The sequence below is a fragment of the Aristolochia californica genome, unplaced genomic scaffold (assembly GCF_029961685.1).
Source record: "Aristolochia californica isolate CCGP_79_NKW_82.1479 unplaced genomic scaffold, dmAriCali1.0.hap1 SCAF_16, whole genome shotgun sequence".
Lineage (NCBI taxonomy): Eukaryota > Viridiplantae > Streptophyta > Magnoliopsida > Piperales > Aristolochiaceae > Aristolochia > Aristolochia californica.
The window spans coordinates 3,533,722-3,553,667 of NW_027181837.1; the positions used below are offsets into that span (position 1 = coordinate 3,533,722).

At 37.3% G+C, this 19,946-nt stretch overlaps 1 protein-coding gene across 1 annotated transcript in view; it reads right to left on the reverse strand.

Annotated features, from left to right (window-relative positions):
• The window catches only part of LOC137953556 (protein MRG1-like), a 31,117-nt gene extending 11,190 nt beyond the window's left edge, over positions 1-19,927 (reverse strand). The window contains exons 1-7 of the mRNA XM_068800986.1: positions 19,913-19,927; positions 19,331-19,398; positions 18,009-18,062; positions 17,917-17,930; positions 12,258-12,432; positions 9,363-9,508; positions 2,665-2,705 (exon numbers count right to left, since the gene is read on the reverse strand). Coding sequence (XP_068657087.1) covers positions 2,665-2,705; positions 9,363-9,508; positions 12,258-12,432; positions 17,917-17,930; positions 18,009-18,062; positions 19,331-19,398; positions 19,913-19,927 — 513 coding nt within the window. The remainder of the gene's footprint in view (positions 1-2,664; positions 2,706-9,362; positions 9,509-12,257; positions 12,433-17,916; positions 17,931-18,008; positions 18,063-19,330; positions 19,399-19,912) is intronic.
• Positions 19,928-19,946: the final 19 nt, after the last annotated feature.

Below are 19,946 nucleotides of genomic sequence, written 5' to 3' on the forward strand. Positions count from 1 at the left end.
CTAGGTTCAGATCTCTGGTTTCACCCATAGGTTGGGGCGGAGCAAAGAAAAAAATCCACTGAGTTTTGGGTCAAGGACAGGTCTTCCCAAACCTGACTAGGGGACGAGACAGGGATGTAAAACGGGTTGGAATAGGTTAGGGATAGATCAATTTTACAGGGAGGGGGTGGCAACGGGTCAAGTCAGGTTTACGGGAACGAGGCGGAGACAGGATTGAGGGGATGATGATCGAGTTGGTGTCGGATTTGACGATTCGGGTTTTTTTGGGTTCGGATTTCAGGGTCGGATTCAGATTTTGGGAACTCAACCCCAACCCGACCTATGCCCACCCCTAGTCTATGTGGCTCATATAACAACCCTTTTTATTTCCCAATGTAGCTTCTAGATGAGGCTTTCTTGGGTGCTCCATAAATTGGATGACCACACTACTACAAAGGTTATATCAGATCTTATATTGGATTCATGTCATATCACTTGTAATTTGTTATATTCTTCTCGCTTCAACACAATTCTCTTTTCATTATGTTCAAGAAAAAAGAAAGTGTTAGATTCAAGGATCCCATTAATTAACCACCAAAAACACGCTAAAAAAGACACGTGGAAGAAAGAGAAGAGGAAGAAGAAGGAGAGAGAATTAGATGTAAGAAGAGAGATGGACAAAGAAAGGAAGGAGCTTTAGGGCGACTCTTAATCTTGTCCCCCTTCCCCTTGCTTCTATTTATATTTGTCACAAATAAAAAATTACAATATTGCCCATATACATAGGTTGGAATAAGTAATGTAAAGAAGGGCTGAACTATAAGATAATTACAACTTAACCCCACTAGCTCGACTTCGCTAACAAAAAGAAAGAAACACCTCTTGTAAATACAGAACTAAGGAGAAAGTAATACTGCAGATGCTTTTGCAAAACAGAGGCTGGGAAAGTTAGAAAGTCCAAATTTGGAAATTCATGATCTTCGGTCAGATTTTAGCAGTTAGTGGTTAGTGAATTCAAAAAATCCCATTCCCTAGATTTCAAATAAAAAGAAAAAAGACAGAAATTCGTTGTCCATCCTTCAATTGAGGCACATGACAATTAGTATTAGTTTAATTAATATTTATAAATAATATATAAAAATTAATTGTATCAAAATTTCAAATGGTAATTTAATGTAAATTAAATTATTTTAAACTAAAAAATAGTTTTAATTTATTATATTAATCACTTCTACTGGCTATTTTAAACACATATAACCAAATAAATATTTTATTTACTTTAATAACATAATATTTAATTACTTAATTATTTATTTAAATATATCAACCTTGAATTATTAATCTAAAAAAATAGTTAAAATTTAAAATTACTTTATCTAAAATAATAATATAATTTTTAAGTGGGAAAAAAGGCCCACATTGAGAAGTCTTAAGATAAGTGAATGATTTATAAGGTTGAGAAATAAACCTCCAAAATGGCTAGTCATTTTGTGATTCAACCAGGCTCAACCTAATAATAAAAAAAATACTTCACTATTTATTTTAATAAAATTATTCCAAAATATAATGTTAGTTGTTCTATTAATTTCTTACAGAAAAATACAACCAATTATTTCAATAGCATTCAAATATTTTATTAAAATTATTAAAAAAATTGAATTTTCTATAAAATAATGTAATATGAACTTTGCCTATACTAATTATACACATCTATACCAAATGTTATTTAATCCACAAATTATTTTAAGAATTTAATTTATTTATTCCTTTTATTAACTATCACAAAATTTATTTTCTTGGTTTTAATAATTTATGAATTTAAACCCATCTTTTCCTTTTTGAATGAGAAATCCATGTATTTTAATATTTCAATTATTTCTTTATTGCACTTCAGTTAAGTTTTTTTTTTTTTTTTTGAAAAGGATGTATTAATAAACAGAAGAAAGTTACAAAATTTGAGGGGGCATTTCCTTTACAACCAGAGATTGTAGGGTAGCTCCCTCCCTAGCAAGTACATCTGCCGCTGAATTTGCGGACCTCAGAATGTGGGTCCAACAACAAGAAACAATCGAGGTAATGTCTAAAATTTTATTGAACACTTCAGTTAAGTTTGAAATATATATATAATGTTTTGAAAGAAGAAAGAAAATTAAACTTTTACTAGTTGCAATTTTGAAATAATTAAGTTTAAAGAAGAAAGAAAATCAATTCTGTTTTTCATGTTTTCCAAAATCTATAGCCACAAGTCCATTAAATCACTAACTCAAGATTTTGAACATCCATAGACTTAATTTAGTCACTAACAACTAATATCTAAAATCCATGACACTTTAAAATTCCCACAAACCAATGATTTACAAATCCAAATGAATTTTTTTTTTAAGTGATAATCCAAATGAATTTTTAAGGTCCAGTTTCACCAACTAGAGTGAAAAACGGTATCAATAATGGCAGCCATTCTGTATTCTGTGTGTTGATCAATACAAAATATGATGGCATACCAAGATAAGACAACAAGTTCAAAAATGAACCATCCACTACAAACTAGTGCAACAAACACTAACCATGACCTTACAGAAAGCTACACACAATGTCCTCATTTATCAAAAGAAACAACTATGAGCTCTTTACATAGCAAAGAAAAAAGTAATAACCAGAGGTCAATTTCTTATAGTTTAACCATACCTCCAACCCTGATTCATTCCTTCTCTTCTTGCCTCTGCCTCCTGCAAGCCATAAATTAAAGTATGAAAGATGCTAGTAAAATCTATCTTTCTTTGAACTCCAAACCTAGCAAAACTACGAGAAATGAGCAGCATAGACGCATTACTGATCATTCCTAACAATGAAATTCAGCACAATACCAACCAAAGACCCAAATTTACACAACTAAGCATCAACAATTCAGTAAGTAAAAAGACTTTGTATATAGCTAAAGAGAACTGAAAGTTTATCTGTCTTTTCACTCAGAAACTCTTTTTGAAAAGATTTAATTTTTTTACACAAACAAAGGCTCCAGCTATCAGCATTTCTCCTCATCACCAAATACCCCATAGTTCTGCTAGAAAATCTGTTGAAGGGTAATTTCGTCTTTTCCCATCTGCTGCAGTTTCTGGAGTTTACATTATCTTGTTTAGACTTATTTTTATGTAATTTGAGTATGTATATTGGGAGATATAAGGATTTAACTGATTTTAAGTGTATAGGGGCATTTATGTAAATTGTCTTATTTTCACTCAATAAAAGAGATGGGAGGGTGGAGCACAACCCCCAACGAGAGTCAATTCTCAACTCTCTCTTCTCAATTTCTTCTCTCATCCTCTTTCTCTCAATTCCTCTCTCTACTCTTCTATTTGCCTTTTACCATGTATCTGAGCAGTGAATCATAGTTTAGGAGTCTTCGTTCTTCTTTCTCTCACTCCATTGAAGGCTGCGACTTCTCAAGAAAGGGTTCCTTGAGGTTTGTACCCTACTGGTTGACAAAAAGTCATCTTTTTCCTCTCTTTTTCTGCCATAACCCTAGGGTTGTTGACCACTACTGCATTTAGTGGAGTTTATCGATGAGATACAGTCCTAGGACTTCTTAATTGGGGAAACTCCCCTCTTGCCTGATGGAAAAGATGCTATTCTAATGACCACTGAAAAATTAAATGGGCAAAATTATCTTAGATGGGCTAAATCAGTTCGGATATACTTAAAGGCCAAGGGAAATCAAAGTGTATAAGAGATGATCCTCCATTGACTATGAATGATGACTAGGAGGCAAAAGACTGGGATAATTAACAAAATGGATTCCAAGTTAAGGAATCAAATTATGAACTACGAGACCACAAAAAAAAATGTGGGTATGAGTTATATGCAAGGTTGTTCAGCCTCAAGAGACATGATAGATCAATTACAAAATATTATAGTGAATTTTAGGGGTGTGGTAGGAAATAAGTATGTATTACCCATTTACCACTGATGAGCGGGAACTGGGCAAACAATAGAGCCAGTTACAGGTGACTAAGTTCGTTGATGGTTTGGGTCCAGAGTATGATGCAGTGAAGGCACAACTGCTTGCCTTAGATGATTTGTGTTCCTTATCTACTACCTTCAACAAATTCATGCTTACTGAGACTGTTGGTACAACCTGGGGTAATAAAAGAATTAAAACAATTGATGCTTCTGCACTTAATATTGTTGGCTACACAGAATTTTATCGAGGTTGTGGTAGTAGCAACAGAGGCAGAGGTAGAGATGGCTCTGGTAGAGGCCGAGGCGATGGTATATCGGAGAAAAAATGTTTTCATTGTGGTCACTCTAACTACTTATGTGATAAGTGTTAGGCTAAATTTGGAAAACCAGCATGGGCAAATTTTAGTGTTCATGAGCACATTAAGCCTCCCACTAGAGCAATCAACAATATTACACCAGGGATACCTGATGAGATGCACCGGCTGATTCAACGTGTGGCTCAATCAACTGCTTCTTCGACATCTATAGCTCAGACTTCCATTCCTATTGCCACTCTACCTAGTTCAGGTACATCTGCTCTTCATGTACGTCCCTCATCTACCTAAGTTTTCGACTCAAGAGATACTACCCACATGTCGAGTATGTCGTCTTTATTCTCAAACTTGAGTCTTTTAATGTTACGCATGTTACCTTAGTTGATGGTTTTGTATCATCAATTCAAAGGATCGATACATTAGTCTCAACCTCATTCATCTCTCCCCAGTTTGTATTATTCATGCCCACACATTAGTCTCAACCTCATTCATGTCTCCCCAATCTGTATTATTCATTCCCAAGTTTTATCTTCTATGAATTGCTCATTAACATTTTCTCCTACCCATTGTGTGTTTCAAAATCTCATAAAAAGGAGGATGATTGGTTCCGTGCGTGAAAGAAGCGGATTATATTTTTTGGAGAGCCACTCGCCAGATAATTCACTACATAATTTGCACTCTACAAACTCACCGTTGCAGTGGCATTTACGATTAGGTCATCCTTCTTCGGCAAAATTGGTTCAGCTTTTTCCTACATTTCTCTCCAGTCTTTCGTTTCAGTGTGAATCTTGTCAGTTGGGCAAGCATCAACGAACAACATTTCCTTTATGTTATACAAGGAGTAGTTGTTCATTTGACATTGTTTATTATGATGTTTGGTGTCCTTATCCTGTGACTAGTCTGTTTGGTTACAAGTAATCTTTCGTTTATTGATGATTTCAATAGATATACTTGGGTGTATCTCATATGGGAGAAATCTAAGGTGTTTGATGTATTTCAAACTTTTACAATGAAATAAAAAATTAGTTTGATACTTCAATTCGTGCACTTCACTCTGATAATGGGTTGGAGTTCATGAACCAGAAATTTGATGTGTTTTGTCAAAATAGTGAAATTATTCATCAGTCATCCTATGTGTTTACTCCACAACAAAACAGAGTAGCTGAATGTAAGAATCACATTTATTGGAAATGGCACGTACTATGTTATTTCACATGACTGTCATATTGGGATGATGCAGCCCTTACAATGTGTTTTCTCATTAATAGAAGGCCTTCTTTTGCTCTTGGGAATAAAATACCCATACAAGTTTTAATGCCCTCAATCACATTATTTTCAATATCTCCTTGTGTATTTGGATGCATTTGCTTTGCACATGTATTTGGTCCATCCAGAGATAAATTGTTCCTCATGTAGTAAAGTATTACTTTTTCAAAAAAAAAGAAGTAGAAAAGTATATTTTCCTGGGATATTCGTACACAGAAAGGATATAGATGCTTTCATCCTTCTACAAAGAAGGCATTTGTGTTTGCCAATGTGATCTTTTTTAGGATACTCCCTTCACCCCTTCACCCCGTGATACTGTTGAGAAGCCACTGCAGGTATATCATAGAAGATGGGTAACTCCAAATCAGGCTTCATTCCCTCTTTCACACCGGATCATGAACCCACTTCGTCTGCTAATCCTGAGGTTAGTGATCTACACCTTCGCTCTTGGGAAGGGTGTCCGTAAAGGTACTTGTTATCTTTTGTCAAATACACAATTAAGCTTCATGCCTTGGTCGCAATACTGCATCTCTTCTAGGGCATTACCTTGGCCTCCTCTCTTAGATGGAAAAATCGAGGGAGGGTTATGGAACCCAATTACTAATAGGCTTCGTAGCAATCTCAATTTGGAAAGGAAAGCTGATTTCCAAAGCCGGCAGAGTCAATCATTAAAAAATGCTTAGCGTGTTGATTTTAACTTATTTCCTTTCTTTTTTCTACTATCCTATGAAGGTCGCCAAAGAGATTAAAAAAATTATGAGGAACTTCCTCTGGAAAGGAACTTATGATGGCTTCAAACACCACTTAGTTTGATAGGCTGATGTTTGTAGAAAGAAGAACCATGGAGGATTGGGAATTTGGGAATCAGGCAAATCAAAGAAATGAATTATGCTTTCCTCACTAAACGGTGCTAGAGAATCAACACACAACGTAATCTTTCCTAGGTTCCTCTGGTTTTGAAAACGTTGGGAAGGAATTCTGACTATTGGCTTCTCGGAAATGGTAGTCCTTCTCGCCTCTCACACATCTAGAAGTGCATCCTTAAGAGATTCCCCAACTTGTCCTATCACACAAAATTCTTCCCAGGTAATGGCACAAGCATTCGTTTCTAGTATGACACCTGGAATCAAAGCTCCTTGTTCAAAAATCAAAACCCCCTCATCTTCAACCTAGCCAAGGTTCTAATTGCACCATTATCTCAATTCATCTCCTTTGGCTCTCTTCATGGGATCAATTCGAGTCATCATTTCTTTCAGGAACTAAACAACCTAGAGGCAATTGAAGCTACGAACCTTATGGAGAAACTAAATAAAGTTGTTGCCAAACCTCATCAGTTTAATAAACTCATCTGATGCCTTGACTCTCATGATATCTTCACTAAGGCCTTCTACTATGATACCCTTGTCAAGCTCCCACTTCAAATTCGTCAGCCACTGCGTCTTGGAAGCTCTCGGGCTCACCAAAAGCAAAATTCTGCCTCTAGAGTGCTCTACATGAGAAAATCCTCGCACTGGGACAATCTGATTCGCCGCGGCTCCCATATTCCCATCAACAGTTGCCCCCTATGCCATTGCTCCAATGAATTAATTGACCACTTCTCCATTGCCATTTTTCTTGGCGTGTGTGGTGTTTCTTCCTCAACCAATTCAAGATATCAATGTGCTTGCCTAATAATCTCATAAACCTCACCCAAGTTGGTGTCAATCTCAAGCTTCCCACCCTTGATCAAGTCAGGTCTCAAACCTGTTTCGTCATTGTTCCTTGGGCTATTGGAATGAGCAGAACTGAAGGATCTTCCAAGCTTCTAGCTCCACCTGGCAGCAGGTTGCAGGCAATGCTTTCTCCCTTGTGATTGCTTGGCTTGGCTCCCTCCCTCTCATCCAAGGAATTGGCACTAATCTTATCAGGTGCTGCTGGTTTTAGATCTCTCACCTCTCCCATCCCACTCTCCCCAGTATCGGGGCTTGATGCCACCCAGATTCTGGTATCATAAAGCTAAATTTTGATGTTTTACCATTGGCAGCCCTGGTCCTTCAGGGTTTGGTGGTGTCTTTAAAAACTCCTCCGGCCATATCCTCACCTCCTACGCGGGTCCACTTGAACTTGCTGACTCCACCCTTGCTGAGCTCCAAGCCTTAAGACATGGCCTTCTAATCTTCATGACAAATTCCGGGGTTTTCTTCACATTGAGGGTGACTCTCGGTGTGTCATCTCATGGTGCTCCTTGCAGAAAGATCCTCCTTGGCATCTTTGGGACTGTTTCTATAACATCCTTAATCTTGCTAATTATTTTGTTTGTAATTGGAGTTATTTTCCTAGAGCAGCAAATTGTTTTCTTGCTAAAGAGGGGGTGTCCCTTCAATCTCTTACAGTGAAGAACCCCCCACACCCTTCAATCCCTTGTAGTTTCTTCTTTAAATGAAACTCCATCTTTCTCAAAAAAAAAAAAAAAAAAAGGAAGAAAAAAAAGAGGCCATTATCTCATGGGGTAGGAGCAAGGTTGATCCACTTTACAAATTCTTGGATCAAATGGAAGAGATCTTTGATGCTATTCATTCTCTTGGCATTACCTGGCCCACACCCTTCATAGTGCCAACTCGGCGGCTGACTGCTTGACCAAAGAGGGTTTTTCCCTCACTGGTCAAGCCATCAGGATTAACGTTCCTGGGATTGGCTGATTTTATGTATTCTTATTGTATTTTCATTCTGCTTTTGGTTATCTGTTCCAAGTTTCTAAATTTTTAAGCAGTTGTATTGAGTCATGCTGGCGCCTGCAGGATGTGAGGGTGGCAGTAGTTGCTCCTCCGTTCTCGCAATGAAATTCTCTAATCGTTTTTTCGTCAAGAGAAACATTAACCATCTCTGAACAGTGCAATAGATATCTCAGGCCCTGGTCAAAGATATGTCCTTTTGGCAATTCAGTCCATCTAGTTGCATTTTCCCTCAAATTTTAGGAGAGGTAAAATGTGGCATCCCCATATAATAGTCTTGATATTTTCTGAACAGTCCAATTCAAGCCATAATATGATATTTCATTCACTTTACTATAATCAGTGTGCATTTTACCAGAAGTCAGATAAAAATTTTGGGCCACAGCCATCAAGCACCAATTACACAAAAGTGCATGAGATAAGTCAAGATAACTGAAACCGATCAGATCCTTGAAGCTATTTAGACACAAGATTAAAAAGTTAATATAACTTGCAACCTTGCTTTGTATCTAGCTTGCTCATGTGTCTATTTCTCATTCAAAAACCACTTCCATTCAAAAAGATAAAGAAACAAGAAAAAAAGAAAATTGAGAAACTAACAGTTCATTCTCTTGAATCTTCTTTAGCTATTTTTTATATTGACCAGTTCATCTTTGATAATTAAAGATTAGTTGACTAGGTTCAAGCCATTTACAGTGGTATTAGTTCAAGATTCCTGCTCACATGACACTTCGTAAAGCATCTTATTTCTCTACATAAAACCACTTCGATCTCCTTTCCAGACACCAAAAAAAGAACCTTCATGAAGTACTCATAATTTAAAAAAATGCCAACTGGCAGCCAATATTATACTTCCATCATTTAGAAACAAAAAAAATCCTGAAAAGTGCAGATGGTTTCAACCACAAAACCTACATTTCTCCCAAGGTGGACGAAAACTCAAAAGAAAAGATTATCTGTAATTTCCAAAAAATAAAAATAAAAAAAATTGATTTTTGCAGGGTTTCTATAAATGGTAAACACATTGACAATCACTTTTAAAATAGTAATAGCGATATATATATATATATGTATGGATTGAAAAAAAAATTAAGTTCCAATCAGAGTACAAAAGGATGGTTGAGAGAAGTCAAACCATTAGAGCTTTTTGGCTTAATCTGTGCTGAGCGCCCTGACTTGGTAGTCCTATCAGAACTCTGATTTTTCATAAGAACGTGATGCTTCTTTACATTCTCATCCGTGTATTTTAACAACCGATCCACAGTGACCCATTCATCCCAGCTGTAAATTTCAAATTTTGCAAAAAATTTATAAAATGTAAGAAACCATACCTAATGTTCTTAAAATGCATGAAATGTACCAGACAGGCAAAGGGAAAACAGGACAGAAAACTGAGCAATCATCATTAACCAGCCTCAATGCAATTATCATTCGTACAAGAACTGTAACAACTTATAGACTATTCAACAAGCAATCAATGCTTGGGTACCCCTACACATCAAACTTTCAGTTCATCAGTTAAAAGCTTAGTGCCACTACTGTAAATGAAAAGCCCCATCTCACATTTTATGACACCATACGAACTCACTGAATCTGAAGATGCTTTCAATTTTTATCAGTCAAATTCAAGCCTAGGCCACTAATGAGAAATATCAAAGAAGAAGAGATAGGAGGAAGGAGGAAGGAGGAAGGAGAAAGGAAGAAGAGGCAAGAGAGAGATAGAAAGAGATGTGGAACAAGCACACGTTAGGGCTATGTAATTAAATCACTTAAGTGAAAGTCAGATAATTACAATAATGCCCCTCATTATATAAAATTCAGCAACTCCCTAGATACTTATCAGAATTACTTGAAACTTGGAACATAGACTCCTATCAAATTGAGTAACATACTGCAAAAAATATTTAGAGGGACACACCCAAATAGGAAATGACCAAAATGTCCTTTTACATGCATTTCAATAATTTCAACACTCCCCCTCAACCTGGAGCATAAATATCAAATAGCCCTAGCTTGTCACAAAATTAATGATGCTCACGTCTTCCAAGAGGTTTAGGAAGTATATCACCAACCTAGTCAAATAACTTCGCATACGGTGTAACAACCTTTCCTTGCATTACCGCATCTCTAACGAAATGATAGTTTACCTCAATATGTTTGGTTATCTCATGAAAAAACAGATTATTTGCTATAAAAATTGTTGTTTGATTACCACATTCATAACCATAGGCTTTGTGATGTGAAAACCTAATTTAACCAAAACAGATTTTACCCACAGGAGTTCACTCATTGTATGAGTCATTGCTCTAAACTCAGCTTCACACTAGATCGAGCCACTACATTTTGTTTCTTACTCCACCAACTAATAAAGTTACCTCCAACAAAGCAACAATAAGCTGTTTTGGACCTCTTATCTGTCTTGCATCCTGCATAATCTGCATCAAAGTAGCCTGGCACATCAATTTTCCCATGAAAGGTATACAAAAAACCTTTTTCCCGGAGCACCTTTAAGATATCTCAGAACTCTATGTGCAACCTCCAAGTGTATCTTACAAAGGTGCTCCATAAATTGGCTTCTCACTCCCATCGTCAAAGATATATCTGACCTCTTAAGAGTGGCATAAATTAATTTACCCACTAAACATCTATACTAAGTTTTATCCTTAAGTTCAAGATTTTGATCATCGTGGAGACTAGCATTGGCTTCCATAGGAGTATCCATTGGACGTGCACCCAGAAGGCCATACTCTTGTAACATGTCTACGACAAACTTCCTCTGAGACAAAACAGTACTCTTCTTGCTTCTTACCATCTCAATACCAAGAAATATTTTAATTGTCATAAGTCCTTTATCTAAAACTGTTTTTTCATATACTCTTTGACCTCACAAATTCCTTCTGCATCACTTCCAGTTAACACGATATCATCCATATATACTGTTAAAGAATAGTCCCACATGGATTAGTGAGTAATAAGATCTTGAGTTTATTAGTTGGGAAAAAAGTTTCCTAAGTTGACTTGTCATTTTGGGATAGGGCCTTGGATCCAATTTAACAAGGTATCAGAGCAAGTACTCATATGTGGGCCTACACCTAAAAACTATCTACTTGTAGAGCCACAAAAGAGGGCCTACACTTAAATTATCCACTTGTAGAACCACAAAAAGAGGGCCTACACCTAAACTGCCTACTCCTAAATTATCCACTTGTAGAACCACAAAAAATGGTCTACACGTGAAGGGGAGTGTTAAGGAATAGTCCCACATGGATTAGTGAGTACAAAGATTTTGAGTTTATTAGTTGGGAAAGAAGTTTCCTAAGTTGACTTGTCATTTTGGAATAGGGCCTTGGACCCAATTTAACATATACAACAAAAACCATGATTCTTTACTATCTTTTCAGTATGAACATGGAATAGTCACAATGGCTCCGTACAAACCCAAAATTCAAAACAATTGTACAGGACTTGTCAAACCAAGCCCAAGGATTCTACTTAAACCATAAATTGTCTTCTGCAACTTGCATACCTTTCCGATCCCCCTAAACAACATACCCAGGGGGTTGTTTCATAAATTTTTCCTATAAATCACTATAAAGCAAGGTATTCTTAATATCTAATTGATATAAGATCCATCCCTTACACTACCATAGACACAAGAATGTGAACGGAGGTAAGACGAGCAACAAGAGGAAACGTCTCGAATGCATCAACACCATAGGTTTGGGTGTATCCCTTCACCATTATTTGAGCTTTAAACCTCTCAATACTTCCATTAGTTCGATACTTAATGGTATATAACCATGGACATCCTACAACAGTTGCACCTTCAGGCGATTATAAAGTATCCATGTACCCTAGAAATTAAGGCCTCCATTTTTGTATCCTTAACTTGTTTCCACTTAGGCAACATTGAGGACTCCTGTGCTATACAAGGATAGAAGAAGCAGATAAGGACAAGGCAAAGGTTTTATAGGAAGGAGAAAAGAAATCAAGAAACATATATTTAAAAATTGGGTAATAAGTAACTGACCTTTTTCCTTTCCGGAGTGCAATGGGTAGAGCTGAATTATAAGGTCCAAAACCTATAGATGAAGAATCTGATTGTGGAACTTGAGAAGGAAGCTCTTGTTGCTGTATGCGACGGTGTTGATACACCTGGAGAGGTTTTAAAGGTGAAGATGGTGGTAGAGGAGTAGGTGGTGTACCTGCACTGGAGTCATCCATAACAGCCATCAGAATTAGATTTTCATTAATTGAACCCAGAGGGAGTGAGGAAGACACACCTAATAATGAAAAATAAGGTGTATTCTAAAAAACTATGACATTGGCAGAAATATAAGTGTTTTTGTAAGAGGATTATAGCACTTGAATCCCTTTTGATAATGAGAATAACCCAGAAAAACACATTTAGTGACCTTAGGGGCAATTTATGATTATTATTACCAAGAGAATGAACAAAACAATTGGACCCAAAAACTCGGGAAAAGACATCAAATACCTTACTATGAGGTTTTAGGACCACAATAGGGACACGTCCCTGGAGAACAAAGGATGACATACGATTAATTAAATAACAAGATATGAAAACCGCATCGCCCCAAAGCAACAAAGGAACATCATTTGAAATAACAAAGTATGTGTGACCTCGAGTAGGTGCTTATTTTTCCATTCAGAGACACCTCCCCCCACTTCCCCCCCCCCCCCCCCCCCCAATTTTTTTAAGGGGTGTAGGCATATGAAGTTTGATGAATAATACTGCGCAAGACATAAAATGATTTGAATTTTTATTAAAAAATTCCAAACCACTATCAGTATGAAAGAAGCAAATAGATGTCCCAAATTGGGTTTTTATTTCATCAAAAAACTTGGTAAATACATAAAAGACATGATTTCTCCTGAAGAGATACACCCAAGTCACTCTATTAAAGTCATCTATAAAGGACATAAAATGTTTAAAACCAAATACATTGGGACTCTACATGGGCTCCATACATCTAAATGAACCAAATAAAAAGGACGAGCACTTTGACTTGAACTAACTAGAAAATGTGACTTATGATACTTTCCGAGTTGACATGATTCACATTCGAAAGACAAATCAGATGGCATAGAATAAAGGAAGTAATGAAGCTTTGCTGCAAATGGATGCCCACAGGGGCTACAAATATGATAAAGTATGTGTTGATAAGGCCAAGGCTTTCGCAACATTCACTTCATAGAGCCCCCCTCCGCCCCCCCCCCCCCCCCCCCCCCCGCTTCTCATGCCTGGAACCAATTGTCTTATTCGTCTACAAATCCTAAGAAACACAAGAAGTAGGGTAAGAATAGTTCAAAGATTTAGTAATCTTACTGACAAACAAAAAGTTAACCAAAAATTTAGGAACAAATAAGACATTTGGCAGAGATATATGCGGAGTGGCTTGGACTACACCCTCACCAAGGATTTGAGAAGAGGACCCATCTTCCCGGGTGACAATGCAGTAAGTTTGTGAAGGAAGAACTGATGAGAACAAGGTGGGGATACTTGACATATGTGTAGATGCTCCAAAATCAATTATCCAAGATGGACTGGAGGACACATACAATGCAGTCATACCTGAATTTGCATTCGTGGCACTTGCTATGGACAAAGATCTAGTATCTTGATTCGTGGAGGATGATGACGTGGATGTCAACTGACTTAAGCGCTGACGTAATTAAATTTTTCCTTAAGTTGCGTTGCTCGAAGCTTTCTCATTTTAGACGAACTAGTGTTTGCCCATGCTAGTTTTCCAAATTTATCCCAATATTTGTATGAAAAATGATTACTTCTTCCCACAATGGAGACACCTTCTATAACACCTATCACCACGACTATGAGCACGACCTGGATTGTCCTGTCCATGACCTTGTCCACCCCCTCCACAACCTTTGGGGGTGTCAAATCTCATCGAAGCAGAATGGGGATTAAGTGTTAATGCTTCGGTTGGTGTCATTTCTTAATTCAATTTTATTCACTGCTGCACTTTCTACCCAAATCACAAAATTAAATGCTTTCTCAAGGGTAGTAACTTCATAAAAAATCATCAACTGACATTTGTGCTTGAATTGCATCACACTTTGGTTTGAGTCCTTCTAAGAAGTGTGCTACTTAAATTTGATTCTTTTCTTTTCTAAGTTGTTTTGCATTTGTAGTAAACGGATGAAAAAAACACAAATTTCCTGTAAGATACCTTGCATCTTAGTAAAATAATCGGTGACAGTCCGGGTGCCCCATCACATGCTAAAGTATCTAGCATAAAGATCATATACCTTGGCAAGATTACTCTTCTGTGACAAGATAGATTCCAAGGTTATCCAAATTTCCTTAGAAGTATCACCACTTGTCACTTGATCACCGAATTTGGCCGCCATATAGTTAACAAGCCAAGTCTAAACCTGGTTGTCTTTTGCTTCTCAGTCCTCCATCATAGGACCAGGGGGATCCTCCCTAAGATACTTCACTTTCCTTTTTGCTTTCAAGAACATAAGAACTGAACTTAGCCAATTCGGATAATTCTTCCCATTCTATTTGACTAAAGTAATCTGAATCCTTACTTTCAAAACTTCCAGAAGAATTAATTGGAGTAATAACCTCTCCAAAATCACTCATCTTAATGCAACCAAGCAAAAATATTGTCCAACAACAATCACCACAACCTACAACCCAAAAAGCACAGAAGAGCAGCACATATATATTTTAAGCAATTGGCGCAGATGCAAGTGGGCCCCACACACACAAAACTGAATTAGGGCAAACTCTAGTACATCAATTCAACACTTCCAACTTCATTGAACTTCAATTACAGACCAACTATAAGCCAAATCTTCACTTTATGCAACTGCGCATACAGAGTACAGACTAGGCAAGTCTGTGCAGGTATAATAGACCTAACACAGACTCAGGTCAAGGCAGAAATAAATCCTCTAGGGGCACAAACAAGCTTGGGAACTGCTCAAAAAACAGCACAAGCCATCAACCAAAAAGCAGCACGAGCCATCACCAAGTGGTTACGGCACAAAAGAAGAGGAAAAGATTGGACCTTTACTCACTTAGATATGCAAAATTGATAAAATCTCTAGAGTAGGGGTCACAAGCCTGTAGAGAGGAAGAACAAGATTGAATAGGACTGCCCAAGCTCGCTTTCACTGCTATGATACCATGAGAAATAGCAAAGAAGAAGAGAGATAGAAGAAGGAAGAAGGAAGAAGGAGAAAGGAAGAAGAGGCAAGAGAGAGATAGAAAGATATGTGGAACAAGTTCTTTATCAAACAAAAAAGATATGTGGAACAAGCACACATCAGGGCTGAAACTCCAGACCTCTCTATTTAATTAACTCGCTTAAGTGAAAGTCAGACAAATTAAACTAATGCCCCTCATTACATAAATGTCAATAACTCCCTAAATACTTATTAGAATAACTTGAAACTTGAAACATAGACTCCTATCATGTTTAATAACTTATTGCAACACTTATAGAGGGACACACACAAATAGGAAATGACCAAAATGTTTTTTTACATACATTTTAACTATTTTTTTTTTAAATGATGTTGAATTTTATTAAGACAAAAGCTCAAAAGAGCAATTTACAAAGGAGGGAAGCCTTCCCAAACAATGAGAGATTGCTGGGAAGTTCCGAATTTTGCCAATTTATCAGCCAAAGAGTTGGCTGATCTTGGAATGTGATTCCAATTACAATGAGTAGAAGATACAATGTCAACAATACTATTAGTGATGGGCCAGTGGTGCTAAGGGGGGAAGTTGTCTTTGGAACACCAACTAATAACCGTTTTCAAATCTTCTGCAATGATTAACTTGCCATGGAGATGATCCTTGAAGATTTGGAGGTTGAGCAGCAAAGCACAAACTTCAGCAGTATTAGAATCGGCAATGCCCACCGAACTAGCATAAGAAAGAATATGGTCTCCATTGTGACTTTTGAACACACCACCTGCTCCAGCCGACCCAAGACATCCAATAGCACTACCATCAAAATTCAACTTAATGCAGTCGCAAGGGGGAGGATCCCAAATAGCCATACTCGAAGTTCTACTTGGGCAGGATATATGAGCGATCAAATTTCAATTTTCCTGAAGGGAAAACCCCAATAGAGTGGCAAAATCCTTCCTTGTATGAAGCAAGCTCGAGATGAGGCCAACGGCATGAGAAGTCATGTTGTCCGGGGTGCTAGCTTTGGTGTTGAATCTCCGGTTGTTTCGCTCTAGCCAAATGCACCATGGAACATGCGCAAGATAGGCCGAAAGTATTAACTTGCCCAGCCGAGGATGGAGAATCCCTCGAACCATCTCAAAGGTGCCAAAGAGGTCCTAATGTAGCACCACTTGGAGCCCAATTTTCTGAAAAGTCTTCATCCAAACTTGCCACGGAAATCCACAGTGTAAGAGGACATGCTGGACTGTCTCTTCGCACTCACCGCAAAGGGGACAAGAAAGATCGGGGGTGGTGAAACCTCTTCTATGAAGGTTGTTTGAAATAAGAATCTGTTCTTTGATGGCCGACCACACGAAATTTTTTATTTTGCTTGGCACTGAGAGTTTCCAAGCTACATTCGCCTTGTGCTCACGAATATTGTAGTCTTGCTTTCTGATATGAAAGTAAGCCGAAGTTATAGTGAATCAGCCATTATTACTGGGCTTCCAAATCAACTTATCAACTGAGTGCTCCTGGATAATAGTACTGCTGAGTTTGGTAAGGAGAGAGCAAAAAGCCAACGATACCTCATCATTTAATCCCTAGCAGAACGGGAGACTCCACGACTGATCACTCCATGAGTCAACCACAGAGCAAGAGAGGTCGCTTGCCACCCTATGCAGCCCCAGGAAGTCCTCCGAGAGGGATAGGGGGCCACATCATTCATCTGACCAGAAGAGAATGGTCCTTCTATTGCAATTATTTCAACAACTACTATAAATAAAGACCACTCCATCTCACATTTGATTGCAATGTAGTAACAAAAGCCCATGCAACTGTGCCACGTTTACAGAAAATTCCTTTTTTTTAAATGGAGATAATTTTGCCGCAATTTTCTGAAACTTATACAAGCTATAAGTTACAGGCACAAGAATTGTGAAAATTACAATGGCAAAAATCTACCGAGAGCAAGGTGCTCACAGGAAACCCCTTCTTTAGCTAATAAGTTTGAGAGGCTATTGGCAGATCCTGGAACATGCTGCCACTCTACAAACCAAGTTGAAGAGATGTCAGATATCTCATCAAATAAGTATCTTAGTCTCCAGGGAGTATCTTAAACTTGAAGTAAAGATCTTCTTGATCGTAGCACCAACTACCTGCTTCAACTTAAGTGATGGTCGGCTTCACCAACAAAAATTTCAAATTTCAGATTAACGCATTTGTATCAAATGACACACTTATGACGAAAATAGATTACCGAAACTATTAAACAATGCAACTTTGAGCTTCTTCCTTTAATAGTCAATAGTTTTCAATGTGAAATTTGAAAAATGTAACTCTGAATGAACCCTTGAGGGAAAACCAAAACAAAGTTTAGCAACAATCTATTTGTTTGCATGCCTTTCCACAAATAATCCTCAACTAGATGAGCAAATAAGAGAAGGTACATGATCAAATGTCAAGTATGAGGCAAAGAATTCCTCCCCAAGAAATTTAGCTTGCAAGAGGTACTCACTTCTTGTTCCAACCCTGTGAAGAAGAAACGCAAAGATCACTAAAGCAAGAAACAACATAAGATGAGACCCAAAAGGGAAGCTTAATACTTACAAGATAATGAACGAAGAATCTTCCTTCCTTCTTCTTGAAGTCAACTTTCTGAATCTTTATGAAGAAGCAGTAAGAAAGTCAAAGTCAACAAAAAGAACATTGCAAAAGCAAGTTTCAAAAAATAATCTAATATCATCTAGACAAAGCCCAGAAGCATGCGATAATAAGTAATGCAAAACAAACTCATCTCAATTACTCAAATGGAAAACAAACTTCACCGGCTATAATTAAGAAAGAAATTGATGAAATGCACAAAGACAGCCAGCAGACGCCAATGCTGCAATTAGCTAATCTTGGAAAATTAACACCCAAGATTTGATCCTGTTATCATTATGTCTAGTTCTAGACAGAGCATATTTCTTGATCTCAGCCATCTGCCAAATCTATCATCAAGGGGCAATTAAATCTCAGTGACCTTCCTCATGTATTCCAGGAATAGAACCCTTTTTCTCCTTTCAGTTTTAGCATCTCCACAGAGGACAATTACATACTCTACTTCTTTGGCTTAAAACATACATTGATGACTTCTCTGAACCCCCTATTGTTGAGGGTGATTCAGCAGTTTTCATCCGCAAAGTCTCGGAAAAGAAAACTCCTCTTCAACACCTCTTTCAAATTTATAATGAGATTGCGGATGTGGATTGAGCCTTTGGCTCAATGGCCAAACAGGGGTTTTTTCTAGTACTTGGGTTTAATCTCACCTGGGGAAAGGGGTGATGTGTATATTAAATCAAATTTCAAAAAGAAAAATGATGAGATTGAAGATTTACAAAGGCAAACGACCTTGCAAATTCCTGGCTAGGTGTGGTGGTATCGATAAACCTCTTACTGTGGATTGTGGACCCACCTGCTGATTAATTTGCCCTTTTTGCATTTTTCTTTGTTTGATGCAGTTCCACATTTCCATTACCAAGTTAAAAATAAAAAATAAAAAATTGACCAGTTTAGACCGTAGGGTTCTCTTACATTCCCTTGTAAGAGAAATATCTTTCCTATCGTCCAAATATGACCCATACTTCACATGAACCACTTGACCTCACTCTAAATTGTGATGTCGGGTTTTTTATGTCCTCGTAATTTAGTAACGTTAGCTTATTGGGCATTTCTTGCCGAGCACTTGTTTAGGATCCCACAAACCTACTTCCGGTATTTGTTTAGTGAGAATCATCTATAAAAACTAGGATTTCTTTCTTCACAAATTACAGAATAAAATTTCCCTTGGGTTTCGGTCCCGACCAATCTAAGCGTCTATCCCACAAGATGACATGTATGAAAAAGGGGAAAAGAAGAAAATTCAGAAACATAATGTGCCAGACAGAAACCTTGGCTTCGTAGATACGAGGACCGTGGTAAGCAAGCACCTTATCACCTTCAGAGAAGCGGTACCGATCTAGAGAATCCGAGTTGTTCCGGGCATCCGTATCAGCTCCATCGTCATCTTTGCTGGAATTCCCCATTTCCTTCTCCGCTTACCGTTTTTCCTCTCCCGCTTTCAAAAACCTGTAGTGCTTTAATGCGCGCGGAACACAAATTCACTTGGTTAAAAACGAATGAATATAAAATTTCATCTTTCACGAATAGAATTCACTTTTTATCGAATAATTCTATATCCAACTTTCGACAATGGAGCGTGATGCCAGGAACTGTGGGAAAGTTTCTTCGCTAAATTACATATAATCTTTATTAACTTAAAAATATGTCTGAGAACAGTAATTTACATTATAATAATTTATTCTTTTTTAATTAATTACTTAAATAAGATAAATATTATATGAATTATGTATTAACTTTTAAAGTAAATATAAATCGATGATTATTTAATAAAATAAGAATACTTTTTATTTTATGAATTATTTTATTTGGAAAATCTTGGATTATCTATTATTTGGACTTGGATCAATCACTAGAGCCTCTAACATCTGTGTTTTGATTATAATA